Consider the following 18,804-nt stretch of genomic DNA (forward strand, 5'->3'; position numbering starts at 1 on the left):
TTTCAGCAGTGCATATATGGCAAAACACACAGACTATATAATATTGGACAAATTGCTCAACCTCTATGGGGCTGACTGTCCTTATTTATAAAATGGGGATAGGATAAGAGTACCTACCTCGTAAAGTGGCTCAGAGGAATTGATCAAATAAAGCAATGTAGAGTATTTAGAATGATGCTTCATATGTAAGTAAGCACTTAGTAAATACTAGCTGTTATTTTTAATCACCCTGTTTCTTTCTTTCATTCCTTTCCTGATTACTAAGGTAATCATAGTTCCTAAAACCTGCCCCAAAGTGAGATAATTCACTTTTTTAAAAAAAAAGAATTGAGCTATTAGAATGTTGTGTCATCCAAGCTAGTGCTCCACAGTCTGGTGCTTGGACCAGCAGCATTGGCATCACCCAAGAGCTGGTTGGAAATGAGATTCTCAGGCTCTATCCCAGATCTGTTGAATCAGAATCTCTGGGATGGGGCCTGGAAATCTGCATCTTTACTGGCCTTCCAGGTAAACAAACACCAGTGAGTATGAAAACCCTGATAAGCCACTCCTGGAATACTGCCTCACCAACTTTTTCTTTTTCCTTTTAATTGAAGTATAGTTGATTGCAATATTGTGTTCCATTGGCTTTTTTTTTTTTTTATAAGTCTTTGTTGTGTTTGCTACAATATTGCTTCTGTTTCATGGTTTGGTTTTTTGACGGAGAGGCATGTGGGATCTTCACTCCCTGACCAGGGATCGAACTCATATCCCCTGCATTGGAAAGTGAAGTGTTAACCGCTGGACCACCATGAAAGTCCCTCCACTGACTTTTTCAATGTATAGAAGGTTCAGCCTTCGGTTTAATAAAAGCCTTTTTGTGATTAAGAGATAATTTGCTTTTAAATAAGCTCTAATGAAACTATCCTTAAAAGTTGGAATGTGTAGAAAACAGGGGTAGATTTTATTTTCCATATTTAAAAATTTTTTTCAAAAGCCAGTTTCCTCGTGTGCCACATTGCTGCTCCCTGATCCTCCTACACGTTACCCTTTTAAATTGTTTTTCTGTATGTTTGTATTTTGGGAACATTATTTGGTGGCATTACACAGTATTACACATAATCTATTTCTGTGTAAATATTTGAGTATTTACTTTGTCCATGGCAGTTTGCTAAACCTTTTACATATGTTACTTTATTCAGCTGGTTTATAAGAACTTTTGAGAGGTTATTATTCCTACTCTACAGGAGAGGAAACTGAGTCATGGAAAGATTACATGGCTTGTCCAAGGCCACACACAGTTGGAAAGTGTTAAAACCAGATTCTTAATCTAGGTCTTTCTCTCCATTGGCAATTCTCTTAACTTCTGTTCCTTAGCAGAAGTCACTCTTTGCCAGGATAATTACCTTCCTCAGTAGTAATATCACTAAAATGTTCACATGTTTTTCATCACATCAAAATTTGGTGAGATGTGCTCTGTCTATTCATAAGACATGCTTTCACGCTGAGGTATAGATTTGTTTTTTTCTCATTTCAAGATTTCCCTTAAGAAATTAGTTTTTAGCTTTCTTTTTTTCCTTCATTAAAAAATTGAGATATAACTTACACATCATAAAATTCATCCTTTAAAAGTGTACAGCTCTGTGGGTTTTAATATATTGTACAAACATCACCAGTGTTTAATTCTAGGACATTTTCATCACCTCATAAGAAAACCCTGCCTCCATCAGCAACTGCTCCTCATTTCTTCCTCTCCCAACTCCTGGGCTGAATCTGTTTCCTTTAAGCCATTCATCTATTTCCTTTCTCTATGTAATATCCTATTCTGGTCAGTTCCTATAAATGGAACCATACCATGTGTGGCCTTTTGTGTCTGGCTTCTTTCATTTAGTGTGTTTTCAAGGTTTATCCACGTTATGGGATGTACCGATACTTGCTCCTTTTTATAACTGAATACTGTTCCATTGTATAATGTATCCCACTGTATATGCCATATTTTATTTATATTCGTATTCATAATTTGATGGACATTTGACTTGTTTCCATCTTTGCTGTATGAATACTGCTGCTGTGAACATTCACATGCAAGTTTTTGCATGGATATACGTTTTCAAGTCTCTTGGGCGTATACCTAGGTGGAGTTGTTGGGTCGTGTGGTAACTCTGTGTTTAAATTAACTTTTTGAAGAACTGCCAAACTGTTTTCCAAAAATGACTGTACTATTTTACATTTCTACCGGCAGTATATGAAAGGTACATTGAAAGCTTTAGTTTGAAAATAATGCTGCAATGAAGTATCTTGCCTCCTACTTTGTTCTTAACTTCTCTGGTCACTTTTACAAGCTCTCATTTCTTCAGGAACTGCCAAGTTCCCTTCTTTACAGAAATAATTGGAATCTCCTCATCCACCTGATTTAAAAAGAAAATAAATGCAGGATGAAGAGGCAGCAAGTAATGTGTGTAACACGTGGCCACACTCAAATGTGGCCTTCTTGGTAATTTGGGGAGCAACTCTTGTGACTGAAAGACATACTATTTATTCACTTGTGAGGAAGTTTCAATTTCTTAAAATATGAAAGAATAAAAATGCACTTGAGATGAAAAATAGTTATTCCTTGGGAGCCAGTGTGAAATAGACATGTTGGCTGACCACTGTTTAGTAGGTATTCTATTTAGTGTCCAGATAAGTTGACATCATGAGAAACGCTGGACTGGAAGAAACACAAACTGGAATCAAGATTGCTGAGAGAAATATCAATAACCTCAGATATGCAGATGACACCACCCTTATGGCAGAAAGTGAAGAGGAACTCAAAAGCCTCTTGATGAAAGTGAAAATGGAGAATGAAAAAGTTGGCTTAAAGCTCAACATTCAGAAAACGAAGATCATGGCATCCGGTCCCATCACTTCATGGGAAATAGATGGGGAAACAGTGAAAACAGTGTCAGAGTTTATTTTTCTGGGCTCCAAAATCACTATAGATGGTTATTGCAGCCATGAAATTAAAAGATGCTTACTCCTTGGAAGGAAAGTTACGACCAACCTAGATAGTATATTTAAAAGCAGAGACATTACTTTGCCAACAAAGGTTCGTCTAGTCAAGGCTATGGTTTTACCTGTGGTCATGTATGGATGTGAGAGTTGGACCGTGAAGAAGGCTGAGCACCGAAGAATTGATGCTTTTTGAACTGTGGTGTTGGAGAAGACTCTTGAGAGTCCCTTGGACTGCAAGGAGATCCAACCAGTTCATTCTGAAGGAGATGAGCCCTGGGATTTCTTTGGAAGGAATGATGCTGAAGCTGAAACTCCAGTACTTTGGCCACCTGATGTGAAGAGTTGACTCATTGGAAAAGACTCTGATGCTGGGAGGGATTGAGGGCAGGAGGAGAAGGGGACGACAGAGGATGAGATGGCTGGATGGCATCACTGACTCGATGGACGTGAGTCTGAGTGAACTCCGGGAGTTGGTGATGGACAAGGAGGCCTGGCGTGCTGCGATTCATGGGGTCGCAAAGAGTCGGACACGACTGAGCGACTGATCTGATCTGATTTTCTAGTAGATTTTCTTTAAGATTTTATACTTAATAATTGCCATTTCCCTCCCCCCGCCCCCAGGTGCGCAATGAAAAGTATTTCAGTGTTTATAATATGAAAAAGTACATACATACATACATACATACATACATACATACATACATACATGTGCTCAGTTGTGCCCAACTCTTTGCATCCCCATGGACTGTAGCCCACCAGGCTCCTCTTGTCATGGAATTTTCCTAGCAAGAATACTGGAGTGAGTTGCCATTTCCTCCTCCAGGGGAATCTTCCTGACTCAGGAATGGAACCCACATCCCTTGGGTCTCCTGCATTGGCAGACGAATTCTTTACCACTGTGCCAGGATATACCTAATTGTAGAGATGGGGGTTAATTACTGATGGGTTAATAATGCACACACCGCTATCTAGCAATTAATGTAGCAAGATGGACATGTCTATAAAACAAAAATGATGACTTAAATGTTACAGAAGTCGTTATATACGGTTACGGTATCACTTATGTATGCAGCCATCACTTATGTGTGAAGGCAAGAATACATGAGGTTACAGAGACACACATATGTAGTACAAGAGCCTGAGTGGAAAGGACAGCACAGGAACCAAAGGGCATGGCTTACTGGGGGAAGAGGGATGGAAAGGCCTGTATTTATAAAACTTATTTCTTTAGAGAAAAAGGCAAACTAACATGGTGTAAGTGTTATTATCTGTTTAAACTCAGTGGAAAATGCATGGGTGTAGTATTTTAAGTACTTTTCTGTATGTTCTTGATTCTTGAAAATTATTACTGTGTCATCTCTCTTAATTTATCTTAGACTATCTTAGAAACCAAAATTTTGCTGTCTTTTATTCTGGATCTCCAAGCTGGATATATTTCGTATTTCTCTTCCTACTGAAATGACCCATGGGTGAAAATTTAGTAGGTCTGGGCCATTTCTCCAGAATGTTCATTTCATTTCTTTTGAGTGTATATCATTGTATTTATCCCTGGAGTTTACTTAACTCTGTCTTGTAGAAAGAACATCCATTATAATAATGGTTTATAAAAAAAAAGTATTATTTCAAGTTTTCATAGGGGATGAGAGAAAGCAGCAAAAGACCTGCACTTGGTGTTGGAAGGGGCCTGCCACCACGTTTTCAGTATATATCATCCTGTCCTTGGTCCCATCTCCATCCTAGTACTTTTCCTGCTTACAATAAGCTTGTCTTCAGTTTTGCTCACTTATTTGAGAGGTCAGAGTCAAGAGGAGTGGTGGAGTGTCAGTGCTTGTTTTGAGTTCTTGTTTGTTTCTTCTCTTATTTTGTGGTTGTATGCAATGAAACAAGCCTATCTGTGAGAATCATGTGTATTTCAGAAACTAAACCAACAGGCCCACTGAAACATAATTGACTGTAGCACTTCAGGTTTGAAAAAAATCCCATGCTTCTCTCTTTCATTCTGTCCTCAGAAAAGTACATAAGTAAATGTCAAGGTCTGAAGCAGACTGAGAGGAATAATTTAATGTTGCCAAAACCAGATTTCCAACCTCTAGGAAATGTATTCGTTTTATATGGAGAATAAGTACATGCTTCCTTGTTTGAACTTTGAAGAAAAATCTTTTCTATGGAGCATAGATTGATGTTAGATTGATGTCAGCCCTCTGAGAAAGATATTCAGTTGGTCAGAACACACATTTATGGGTACTTTTATTTTTATTTATATTAAAATATTGTATTTCATTTATATTATGGGTACTATAAAAAATTTTAAAAGAAACTTGCCCTTAGGATTCATGCAAAGATAGCCACTTTCTGTGTTCATTTAGCCTTAGTTTTACTGAAAAGTGATTTTTTTTTCTTCTTTTTGCTCTTGGTTTTAAACTGATATGAACTGTAAAGTGATGTTACTACCTCACTCTTTTTCTTCTGGTAATTATTATATTCATCAGTCTATTTTTTTTTCCTTTAAAAAGTGTGCAGGAATATACTGCTAGGAAAAGTGAATGGACTAAAACTTAGGCGTTATTCCTTTCACTTCATTTGATCATTGTTAACTATTTGGTATGGCCTTTCCAGTTTTCTCCCCATGCATTTGCATAGATAAAAAAATATGTCTGTGTAGAGCTTGGCAAGAGCATAATATATCACATTTTAATATTTTCCTGTGACTTGCCTTTAATTCCCCTAGTGATACGCCTTTCCAAGTTTTTGGAAATATCTGCATGGTATGCCATGGTAATGATATCATGCAGATTATCCACATTTTTTGTCTACTATAAACAATGCTACCTCGAACATTGTATTTTACATCTATATCTACATTTATGTACCTTTGCACACATATTTGAGTATTTCTGTGGAGAAGATTCTTAGAAGCAGAATTACTGAGTTAAACATTGTATGCATTTAGTATGTTGATAGATATTGCTAGTGTGTCTTCTCAAAGGCTTTACCAATTTGCATTCCCAATTGTAAGATAGAAAATGGCCCTTCTTATTTTTCAAATGAATTCTATGGTTATAATGACTATTTTCAATTCAGAGAAAAGGCAGATAAGCTAAAAAAAATGATTATGATAATTACATTAGTAAAGGAATGCTCTAACAAGGGTGTCTAATTCAGATGGGTTGGGAGGGTTTGGGAGACTTTTCACAGGAGTTCTTGCTTCAGTTAGGTCTTGAATGATGAGTCTGTCTGCTGGGAGGGGAAACATTTTTGACAATGGGGAAGACTATATGTGAAAGGCAAATTGAGATAGTAGGAAACACTGGGGAACAGCAAGTGCTTCACCTTTGTGAAAGGACAGAGCATAGTAAGAGCACAAAGGGAATGCAGGAAAGGTATTAAAAGACTGCAATGGTTATTACCAGGAAGTGGGATTTTATCCTGTAGAAAATGATGAGCCATTAAAGGCTTTTATGTCAGTAGGAAGAAGTAATCTTACTTTTGTGTTAGAAAGATCACTCTCTTGTCATTGTGGGTAGTAGAAAGGGGTAAGTTTAAAAACAGAGGCAACCAGATGAGGAATGGTCAAGGTCCAAGCTCAGGCAGCGGTTAGGGTGACTAGAGCACTGGGGATAGATTTGAGAGCTCCTCAGGAGGAATTCTGAATAGACCTCAGAAGCAGTTTGACTGTGATGAGTAAGCGAGAAGGAAGTGTTTCGGATGATTTTTGTGTATGTTAGCCTTGGTTTCTGCTTGCCATCGTATAGAGTATAGGGGAAAGGACACATGAAGATAACTTCAGTTTAGGATAATGCATGGCTTTGCTGCTGCTGCGGTTCATCCCAGTGGAGGTGTGGTTAGACTGGAACACGTGCAAAGGGAGTCAGGTACTGGGCTGGAGGTAAAGAGAGGGGAGTCATGGTCATATAGGAGGAACTAACTTCCGGTAAATGGGTGTTGTCTCCCTGGGGAACTTTGCGAAAAATTAAAGGGCATTTAAGAGTCAATGAAAAAGGAAACGCAGCAGCTTGTGATGAAAACTAAGAAGGAATGCCAGTAAGTGTGAGGAAAATGGCACCCTGAGAGAGAATGGCATTCTGATCAAGGAAAGAAGTAGCAAGTTTTCTGCCAGATGAGTAATAGAAGTGAGAGACAGTGAGTGAATGAGTAGAGACTATGATTTAGGTAAGTTTGAATGAAGAGGTGAGACCCATGAATATGTAGTAGGTAATGCCTACATTCTGACAGTTTTAGTTGCTAAGACTTTTTAGTCAAAAGAACTGGGTTCAAATCACTTGGTTATGTTATGTGTTAGTAATATAACAAACTCTTTTTCGAAAAAGAAAAACATTGTTTATTTAACTGTGTAGTTTTAGAAAATACTGTATTTAAAAAAACACACAAATTCCTCATGTTGCTGGTGGGATTTTAAAATGGTGCGGTCACCCTGGAAAACAGTAAGGTCGTTCCTAAAAAATGTGCAACATAGAATTACCTTATTACCCAGAAATTGCACTCCTAAGTGTATACCCAGAAGAAATTTAGCAGCATTGTTCATAATGGCCAGAAATGGAAACAACTCACATTTCTATTTACCAACAAATGGATAACCAAAACCAAGAATACCCATATGATGTGTTATTATTCAGCTGTAAAAAGGAACTGACAGATGCTACAACATGGATAAACCTCAAAAACATCATGCTGAGTATGAGAAGCCAGTCACAAAAGATCACAAAATATTGTGTACATATTTTATGTATGTTCATGTATTTATGCAAAATGTCTGGAATAAGCAACCCCATAGAAACAGAAATAGATTAGTGATGCCAGGGGATGCAGGATCTGGGGGACTGGGTAATGACTACCAAAGAGTTTGAGATATCTTTCTGGAGTGATGGAAATCTGAAATTAGAAGGTGGTGATAATTTCATAACTCTGTGAATGTACTAAAACCCAGTAAGTATTACACTCCTAATGGGTAAATTTTACGATATGTGAATTATTTCTCAATAAAGCTATTATTAAAAAAACATAAATAGCTGTTGTTAAAAAAGTAAAATGGCGAAGCTAATGACAAATGGAAAAAATGTAACATTTCACAAAGATGGTTAATATCTATAATACACAAGGACTTATATAAAAAGTAATAAATTCTAAGTGTTTTAATTTCCTTATCTGTGAAACAGAGCTGACAACTGACCCTAAGGAGAGCTATGAGAATTAAATGAGATCAATGTTAAAAAACATATTATTGTTATTATTATGCTGAGTATTCATTTCCCTGTGGATGCCTGAGAATCAGGAAAGGTTTAGATGTTTAGCTAGCTAAAGTAATGGCTGGAGAGTAGAACCTTGAGTATCATGGAATTATAATTATTGTGTTCTCTTGGATATGGTGCTGTTTTGTCCTCCAGGAAAATGCCACATGTTCATTCATTTCACAGGCGTTATTGCATTTTTACGATGCACAGGGCACTAAGCTAGTTGTTGAGGGTACAGTGATGACCCAGCCATTATTCCTACTTGCAAACATCTTATGATCCAGCAGGGTAAAGGGAGATAGTAAGAAGAGAGTTATTCTAAGACGTGGCAAGGATAAGAGAGAGAGGCACACAGAACAGAGGAGAGGTAGTTAGGATCAGAGTTCAGAGAAGCCTTCCCAGTAAAACCTGAAGAGAGAGAGATGAGTAGAAGTTACCCATGTAAAGCAGAAGGTGGAGAAATGGAGGTAGACAATGACCATAGTAATGTAAAGCAAGAGTGAAACCCAGAGTTAACTGAGAATGAGTGAAATCTGGGAGCAACCCACCACAGCATGTGGCTAGACCATCAGATGGGTGGAAAGGCTATGGTGAGACTCGGAACCAAGAGTAGATGTTGAAAATCCTAAGTGGCATGTGCTGCTGCTGCTAGGTCGCTTCAGTCGTGTCCGACTCTGTGCGACCCCATAGACGGCAGCCCACCAGGCTCCGCCGTCCCTGGGATTCTCCAGGCAAGAATAGTGAAGTGGGTTGCCTTTTCCTTCTCCAATGCATGAAAGTGAAAAGTGAAAGTGAAGTTGCTCAGTCGTGTCCGACCCCTCAGCGACCCCATGGACTGCAGCCTTCCAGGCTCCTCCGTCCATGGGACCTTCCAGGCAAGAGTACTGGAGTGGGGTGCCATTGCCTTCTCCTAAGTGGCGTATAGGTGAGCTCAGATTGTTATTCTGATGGCACTGGGAACTTGTGAGATTTTAATCAAGGAGTGAAAATGGCTAGGTTTTTGTTTCATATGGATAATTTGGAGGCCTGAATGAAGAAGGAATTGATAATCTATCCTGAAGTGGGAAGAGCTATTAGAGGAAGGATTTTATAGTAGTTTGGGCAATGTGTAAGAGCATGCCAGTTATGGGTTAGAGGGCTTCTTCAGGAAATATTTTAAAAGAGAAAATGGCAGCTCTTGATGATGGGTGTAGGGTGGTAGAGTCAGGGGAGGAAGAGTGGCTTCAGGGGTGTCTTAGGGTTCCAGTTGAGTGACTGTGTTAGTGGTGTTATACCTCTTGAGAGATTGCAAGAAAGATGATGAATTTATTCTTTTCAGTTTTCCTCAAAGAAAAACTAATTTTTCAGATGTTTCCATTTTGCTTTGTAGATAGTTCCATGATGATTTTTTTCCCCCGGTACTTCTTTGACACTGTAGCTGTTAGACCTCTGGGTCTTTTCTGATCCTTATCAGAAGTAAACTTTTGCTTTAAATCTCTATTTATGCCTAACTCTCTGTGTTCTTATTTTTTTTTTTTTTAACTTTTAGGAGGAACCTAAGAAAGTTCGCTTTGATTATGACTTATTCCTGCATCTTGAAGGCCATCCACCAGTGAATCACCTCCGCTGTGAAAAACTGACTTTCAACAATCCCACAGAGGAGTTCAGAAGAAAGTTGCTGAAGGCAGGAGGGGTAAGTGATTCTGTCTTCTTGTGGAAAGCCTTCCCATAAAAAGCTAGTTCCTAGTGTGTCAAGGGAGAAGGCGATGGCACCCAATCCAGTGCTCTTGCCTGGAAGATCCCATGGGCGGAGGAGCCTGGTGGGCTGCAGTCCATGGGGTCGCTAAGAGTCGGACGCGACTGAGTGACTTCACTTTCACTTTTCGCTTTCATGCATTGGAGAAGGAAATGGCAACCCACTCCAGTGTTCTTGCCTGGAGAATCCCAGGGACGGCGGAGCCTGGTGGGCTGCCGTCTCTGGGGTCGCACAGAGTCGGACAGGACTGAAGTGACTTAGCAGCAGCAGCAGCAGCAGTGTGTCAAGAAGTATGATAGTATTTTGAGAGAGGTAAAAGAAATGAAGCACCTTAATGACCTCACTGTGTACTCATGGTTTGAAAAGAAGAGGTAAGCAAACAATATTTTAAGTAGGTATGAGTCTGAAATTACATTATTGGTTAGAACAGCCTTATAGTCTTATTTGGGCTTCCCTGCTTGCTCGGTGATAAAGAATCCACCTGCAATGCAGGAGACAACGAAGAGACTCTGGTTTGGTCCCTGGGTCAGAAAGATCCCCTGGAGGAGGGCGTGGCAATCCACTCTAGTATTCTTGCCTGGAGAATCCCATGGACAGAGGAGTCTGGTGGGCTACAGTCCATAGGGTCACAAAGAGTCAGGCACTATTGAAGTGAATTAGCATGCATGTGTAGTCTACACAGTTCAGATTTATTTCGACAGCAATCCAAACCCAAACTATTTTCAGTTAAGAACAGTACCTTAATTTTATTTTGGTGTATTGAAAGTTACATTAAAAACTATATTGTCCAAATTTTAAGGTCAAAATTAATAGAAAAGATGTACTCATTCAAATTACATATTTTTCATTTAAAAGCATATTTTTGTTTGTTTGAATTGTTTGTAGGTAATAGATGGATTTTTCTTTTTAAGATAATGATAATTAGCATGGTAAGTTTTTGCCCATGTGAATTGGCTAGGATAGGGAAAGACTTTTAAGTGGAATTTCTCATAAACATGGAATGTTTGCTTGCAGCGAAGTCAGCTGCACAGACGAACATGGGTCGAAATCTACTTAACATTGAGTGCTCCTGGGACCATCAGCTTCTACTTTAGCTGAACTCCTTGTGTCATATTATGTAGGCAGTTCAGATCCCATAACATTTTGCAGTGTGTTGTTTTCTTTTTTTATTATATATATTTTCCCCCTTTTTTTCCCAGTGCATTCTTTAGGATTCCCTTCCTTTAGTTTTACTGAAATGTTTTTGAAGTTTTGCATTCATGAGCTTATTATATGAAGGGTATGTAGATGGTAACTTCTTAAGATGTCTCCTTTCACTGATAAACTCTACCTGAGAGCTTTGTAGGAAAGAATTGGATTTTATACAGGGCAACATTCATCTGAAGTTTTACAAGAACTTCTACCACATTTCATTCCACACTGTATTGCATGTCAGTAGATTATGGGTTAAATAGATATCGATGGGCCAGCTTTGGAAATGAATGACCATTTATAGTACTTCATGGGGAAATGTATCTTGGTAAAGAAATGGGCTTTTGTCATACAACTTATTTTAAAGTTAGGGATTTATTATATATTTATTCAGGAGTGTTTTTTAAACAAACCCTATTTGATTCTTTTTAGTTATCTAGAGCACAGTGTTGATGCTACTTATCTGTGACTATGCCCTTAAAAATGAGCCTGTCCATTTTAAATCCTAATCATTCCCATTATGTTTCTTTTTAAGAGGGTGGCATTTTACGCCTCTGGTTATTCCTCTCGGGTATGTAGTTAGGTAGGTAATTGAAGCATGTGAATTATGGAGCTTGAGTACATCAGGCTTCTGATAAGGGTCGTCGGAAAAAGTAAATATGACACAAGAACTTTTTAAAACATCCACTTAGTCCTGGAGTACTCAAGGGCTGTTTGTGAGCTGGAGAAGAGGTTACAGGTCAGTGATAATGCAGCAGAGTGCAGCACTGCACCCTGATAAGGTCTCTCGTTGATTTCTGTCTTTCTCTCTACTCGGCTTTTATCTCAGAATTATCCTCCTTGACTTCTAACTTCCCTCCTTTGTATTTCTTTAAGTGCTATTCGAAGCCTGCCTGTTTTCCCCCATTAGATTTACATTGTGTCTTGACAACTCTAAAATGTGAAGTACTCAAGCACACCCATTATTCGACATAAGTTCTTTAAGTGACTGACTTGAGTAAATTTTGTAGTAAAATTAACATTTAAAAATTCATTTGAAATACTAGTAATCTCATAGATTCTGTCCATTTCACATGGGAGGGTTAAAATAGTCTTTGATGGAAATGAGAGAATCTGAACTATTAAACTGTCTTACTGAGATTTTTGTATACCTAATATTTTGTTCACCTGACATTTTAATTTTTATCATTGTTGTTGTTCAGTTGCTAAGTAGCGTCCAATGCATTCTGTCATGGTGTCAGCTATTTTATAAGCCGTTTTGATTTGACTGGAGATCTGTTTCTCCAGCTTCATGGAGTATAACTTAAGGTTATAGCATGTTGATTTGATACACTTGTGTATTGCAGAATCATTATCACCATGCATTAGCTAACACCTGCATCACATCAGGTAATTACCATTTCTCTATCATTTGACTTTTAGCAAATTTCACATATATAATTTAGTAACTCTAACCATCATGCTGCACATCAGATCCCTAGAACTTATTCATCTTATAACTAGAAGTGTGTGCTCTTTGATCCATACCTTCCCTTCTCTCGCACCTCCCCTCTCCCACCCCTGGGTAAATACCATTCTGGCCTCTGTTTTTATGAGTTTAACCTTTTTCAGATTGTATATATAAGCGATATCATACATTTTGTCTGACTCATTTCACTTAGCCTAATATTCTCAAGGTTCATCCCTGTTGTTGTAAATGGGAGGATGTCCTTCCTTCTCATGGCTGAATAATATTCTGTTATGTACACACGTGCACATACACAAATCTCCACATCGTCTTTATCCATTCATCTGTTGATGGACACTTTGGTTATTTTCATATCTTCAGTTCAGTTCAGTTCAGTTGCTCAGTTATGTCCGACTCTTTGGGACCCCATGATTTGCAGCACGCCAGGCCTCCCTGTCCATCACCAACTCCCAGAGTTCACTCAAACTCACATCCATTGAGTCAGTGATGCCATCCAGCCATCTCATCCTCTGTCGTCCCCTTCTCCTCCTGCCCCCAATCCCTCCCAACATCAGAGTCTTTTCCAATGAGTCAGCTCTTCGCATGAGGTGGCCAAAGTACTGGAGTTTCAGCTTTAGCATTATTTCATATCTTAGCTATTGTGAGAAATGCTACAGTGAACACGGGAGGACAGATATATCTTCAGTATCCTGTTTTAATGTCCTTTGGGTATGTCCCCAGAAGTGTGATTGCTGGCTCATATGTAGTTCTATTTTTAATTTTTTGAGGAAGGTTCATATTGTTTTCCATAGTGACTGCACTGTAGGATTCACAGTCTTGACAACAGCACACAAGGGTTCCCTTTTCTCCACATTCTTGTCAACACTTACCATCTCTTGTCTTCTTGGTGATAGCCATTGTTACTGGTATGAGGTAATAGCTTATTTTGATTTGAATTTTTCTGATGATTAGTGATGTCAAGTAACGTTTCATGCACCTGTTGGTCATATGTATATTTTCTTTGGAAAAACATCTATTCGGATTCTCTGACATTTAAAAATCATACTGTTTGAATTTTTTTTTTTTTGGCCATTGAGTTGTATGAGTTCTTTATATATTTTGGATATTAAGCTCTTATCAGATATATGATTTGCAAGTATTTTCTCCCATTTCTTTTCATTTTTTTGATGGTTTCCTTTGCTGGGCAGAAGCTTTTTAGTTTGATGTAGTTCCACTTGTTTGTTTTTGCTTTTTTTGCTTTTGTTTTTGCTTTAGAAAATCTTATGCCCATGACTGTTTCTTTGTATAAACATTTTTGTTAACTGGAGCCTGGGGTGAAAGGGGGTGCTGTTTTTCCTCATATTTAAATATTGCATATGTACCATGGAGGTATATGTTGTTTTTAAAGGAAAAAAATCGATCCCTTCTTCATATGTACTATGTGAAATCATGTATAGCTTGAGGCACGAGTAGAGTAAACTTATCATTTGGCTGTAGTTCCTTCTTTTCACTTTTTTCTTTGAAAACAAAAGTACATAGCACTATTAAAAGTAGAACTTGGCTTTTCAAGGGATCAGAAAGGTTGTTTTTAGAGCTGGCAACATCTTAGAAAGTGCTTTTCAGCTTTCAGAAGAAAATGATTCCAAAGAACATTTTGCCAGAAGAATCTTGAAAAATGGCAGATTTTCATAATCTATAAACCTGTAAGCTATATGACAACTTTTTGGGGGGTGGGCAGTGAGATTTTCTTCTTTTTACTCTTTTTTTTTTCTTAAAAAAAAAAGTTGTAATTCTTTTCTAAATAGTGTCAAAGAAATCTTGGTGCGCTTCCCCCTTGGAAGAAACTTAATACTATCTGTGTTCTTCTCTTGAATAGCTATCTAAAATTAAGGAATCATTGCTTTCAAAGAAAAGAGAAAAAAAATTTGTGGAAAGGTTATCTTTGGATTTAAGCATCATTTTCAGAGAATACAGAAATACAAAATGATTTTATTTACACGCAGTTATTTTTCTCTAAATGAGAGATGTCATTGGAGCTTATAGGGAAATTGTAGATTTGGTTTATGAGCTAGCCTCTCTGGGACCTGTGTAAGAAAAAGACAGAAGATAGGGGTCAGAAAGGGGCTTCCCTTATGGCTCAGTTGGTAAAGAATTTGTCAGCAATGTAGGAGATACAGGTTCGATCCCTGGATTGGGAAGGTCCCCCAGAGAAGGAAATGGCAACCTATTCCAGTATACTTGCCTGGGAAATGCCATGGACAGAGGAGCCTGGCAGGCTACAGTCCATGGGGCTGCAAGAGTCGGACACAACTTAGTAACTAAACCAGGCCAGAGGTTAAAAATGGAAAATAATAATCTAAGAACTTCTGGAAGGAGATTGCCTTCATTTTGAGATCTTATTTTCTTCTTTGGTTGGTAGGAGAGGTAGAGCACAGTGAGCTATAAACTTCTGAGGGCCAGACTTGATGTCATCTATTTATACTTGAGTTATAAGCAAAAGGATCAAATGTACCCCATTGGGAAGCAACTCTCACTTTCACTGAGATACTTTTTTTTTTTTTTCCATGCACTGATGAATCCATGTGGAAGGATTTTCAAATATGCTCTTTACAATGTCAGGATTTTTTTTTTTTAAGGAGTTACGATCACGATAGATGGGTTTCTCTCTGTTTACTTGATCACCTTCTTAATAGCTGGAATTCAGTCACACTGAAAAATGCAGGAGGATTTGACATCCATCGCTTTTGATTGAGAGAGGATGAGTTTTTATGTGGGTGTTGGCAAAGCAATGGTACAATGTTTGCCATATAACTGAAACTTGTCATTTCATTAATTTATCTCTCTGAATTTTCTTTTGGGAGGGAGTATGAGACAATTGGAGACATTTTGAAATCAGGCAGATTTAAATTAAAACCTCTTCTCTGTCATCTTTTAACTGAATGACCCTTGGAAAATTATTACATGTTTTTGAATCTCAGTTCATCATCTGTATAGTGGTCAAGACAGTGTTGCCTTCATTGAGAATGGGTAACCATGTTGTGCAGCTCAATAGTAGATAGCCAGTCCCTGGATTCCTTTAATTTGATTGCTGGCCTAGAAAATTAGAGCTTTATCCATTCTTATATCAAGCACTTAAAGGTACGGTGGAAAAAGTTCGTTATTTAGTGTAAGCTACCCTAGCTTTATTCACAAGAATATGTGTTTTATCACCAGCAAGTGTGACCAACCCATTGGGTTTAAAGGGAATTAGCCCATTGTATTTTTCTTCAAGGAATTTACATTCTGGCTGTTTGTATTTTGGTTGTATAAGTTAAAACAGAGGTCTGTTGGCAATATCATTTTTTAAGATGTCCATTTTCATTGGAAAAATGGTCGATTCTTACCATTGTTCTTAATTCTAAATTTCCAGAAGATTAAAAGTTTCTCAAAGCCCTTAGATTTCCTAAGTAGTGTGTTCAGCGAGTATGTATGTACATCTTGTGCTTCTGTGAAGAAGGCACAAAAGGGACAATCATCTTTAGAGAGTTGAGTTTGTTTTACAGCTGCTCCCTTTTTTTTGGCCTAGAAATCAAGTGGTCTGCTTTGGTTCTGTTGTTTTTTATGGGATGGTGGTAGGGTGTTGGTGGGCTTTTTTTTTCCCCTTTCTTTCTTTCCTCAATTAAACAGAGCAAGGTCTAAACATGTTGTTCAGTCTATTTCTGAATCGCTGGCAAGCAGTTAATTCTGAGGACTGAAAATTAAAACTAACCACAGCAGTTGTTAAAACTAGGGTTTCTATAGGCAGAAATCCAATTCTGTTCAGACACCACCTGTTTCAATAGGACGTTTCAGACGCCCATTTGGCAGGATTTGCTGGAGAAGACATGGGGAACATGCTTTCAGTCTGTGTTAAGTCTGCAGCATAATGCAGTCCTGTTTCTCAGAGTGACAGTCTCATTTATATCTGATATGTTTTTGCAAGGAATAAATTGGAATTTTTTGAAGCACTACTTATTGTGAAGTAGAAATCAGACCCACAGTGGACTCCCAACAAAGGGTTTTGGTTACTAAAGGGCCAAAGGGATCTTATGATAAGGAGCTTTCACTAATGCAGCCGTGTCAAGCCATCTGAACATAGCATTTGATCTCAGGGTTCTGGAATGAATCTTGTGTAGGATGGTTTAGTATTTCCTTTTGTAGGGGAGTTCAGAACACTTTGAATTTCTAAACAGTACAGATCACATTCTCTTCCCCTCAAATTTTAATTTTTTTTAATAGGTAAATACACATCCAATACAAAATGACATATAATGAGTCTTCCTCCAGGCCACCAACGATGCTGTAGTGAATAACCTTTTATATAGTTGTTTGTGCACATGGATGAGTGTATCTGTAGGATAAATTCCTGGGAGTAAAATCGTGGCTCCAAGGCAAAGTGGAATTTAGATTTTGATAGACATTTACAAATTGCCTGCCAAGGATGTTATACTACTCTGTGCTTGCATCAACAATGTGTAAGAGTGCCTATTTCGCCATACAGTGATTCATTAAACATTTTTCCCCTCAATATGATGGGTGAAAAATGATATTTCATTTTTAATTCACATTTCTCTTACAAGTGATGATGAGCATCTTTTCATATGTTTAAAGCCATTTTCATTTCCTTCAAAGACCGCATTTTAATGTGTTCTAAATTGGAGATGTTCTAAATGTTTCGGTTCAGCTTAAATTTATGAGTATTCTTCCCACATACTTACATTTGGAAGGGTTACAAAAAGATACGGAAGCCTCTTTAACCAAGGTCTGTGTTTTCAGGCATTCTTCAGCGTGTAACAAATTATGTTCCTCGGGACTGATTTGTCAAGACTTTGGCTTCTAAAAATATAAGTGGCTTTTGTGGCAAACTCATCTTAACAGTGCCCAGAGAGGGATAGCTGGCTGCTTATTTTTAAAATAACTCAAAGGAAATAATACATAGAAAATTATTTTAGTTGCTGTTACTGGACAGCTTCATTGAATTTTTGGATATTTGTTTTGGGACTAGTGTGCCTTTATGTAATTTTTCGATATATATCATCCTGTAAATGTCTGCCTCAAGAGATAAAAGGATGCTGCTGTTTTTCACCAGCACTGATAAAAGGTGATATATTTAAATGAATGTAAGATCAAGCAGGCAGCCTCATCTATTTGGTTGTTTCTCAGAATCGAGGTCAATTTTATGTCATATTTAGTGTTTTTTTCTTTCCATTTCTTTGACTACCACCCCCCTGCCCCTCACCAAAAGTCTGGAGAAGTAAATCATGAAAGTAGAACAGATATATACATGATAACTCGAATGTCCAAGTTATGAAATCCATTGGAAAGTATGGTCATGATAGTAGAAAAGTTATTTATGTCACTCAGCATACTTCATGGTTAATTTATAGTTAACATCTTCTGAAAATCACATATGTTGTTTGAAGGACAGTTAAAGACTTGAAAATATGCACCAAAAGAGCATCTGTGGCATAGATCTTCCTGCTTTCATTTGTTCCTTCTTCTAGGTTACCTGTTCACCTGTTCAGTAAGGAGGGGAAAAAATAGAGGCACACTTTTCACTGAGTCCAAAGTTCAGATACTTTTCCTGCCTAAGTTGAGCAGAGGCTAAGCTGAGAAAGAAACAGGCAGATATTCCTGGAGTGTGGAGTAGGAAAGCCGTGACGAGTGTTTGAGTTGTTCGTGCTGGATGGTGCGCCATGCTGCTTTCGGCTGGCCACTCAGGAGCAGCAGTTCAGCTGACCCTGCGTAGGAACCTTAGTTTAGTCTTGAAAGGAAATGCTGTAATATCTGAAAGAAAACCATCACATAGCCCTGCCCCTAGCTCCTGTCTCCAACGCACACACACCAAAAAAAAGCCAAGAAAAGAAGAAATCGAAGAATTTCAAGTTAAGAAATGAATAGTTCTTTCTCTCTCTAAATACAAAAATACTATAGTTGAAAACTATTGGTTCACTTTCTTTCTCCCTTCTTGGCTCAGGTGGTTCTTTATGCCCTAGTTTCAAAGCTGCACAGAAAGTTTATCTAATATATCTGAATCCATTCCCAGACTCCTAGGATGGTAAAGGAATTTTTGTGTTAATCGTCACCCCTGGATATTTTTTGGATTCATACTCTATAATATTACAAGAAAAACAATTTGGGAGGAGGGAGTAGAAAAGGGAAAGGGAAACAGAGATTAACATTCTATTTTC

The 18,804-nt window shown here is 38.0% G+C and overlaps 1 protein-coding gene across 2 annotated transcripts in view; it reads left to right on the forward strand.

The window, feature by feature from the left end:
• The window catches only part of MLLT3 (MLLT3 super elongation complex subunit), a 288,090-nt gene that overhangs the window by 161,515 nt on the left and 107,771 nt on the right, over nucleotides 1-18,804 (forward strand). For both annotated transcript variants that reach the window (NM_001192549.2, XM_005209892.5), the window contains exon 4: nucleotides 9,751-9,894. In NM_001192549.2, coding sequence (NP_001179478.1) covers nucleotides 9,751-9,894 — 144 coding nt within the window. The remainder of the gene's footprint in view (nucleotides 1-9,750; nucleotides 9,895-18,804) is intronic.

Source organism: Bos taurus, chromosome 8 (genome assembly GCF_002263795.3).
Source record: "Bos taurus isolate L1 Dominette 01449 registration number 42190680 breed Hereford chromosome 8, ARS-UCD2.0, whole genome shotgun sequence".
In the NCBI taxonomy this organism is placed as follows: domain Eukaryota; kingdom Metazoa; phylum Chordata; class Mammalia; order Artiodactyla; family Bovidae; genus Bos; species Bos taurus.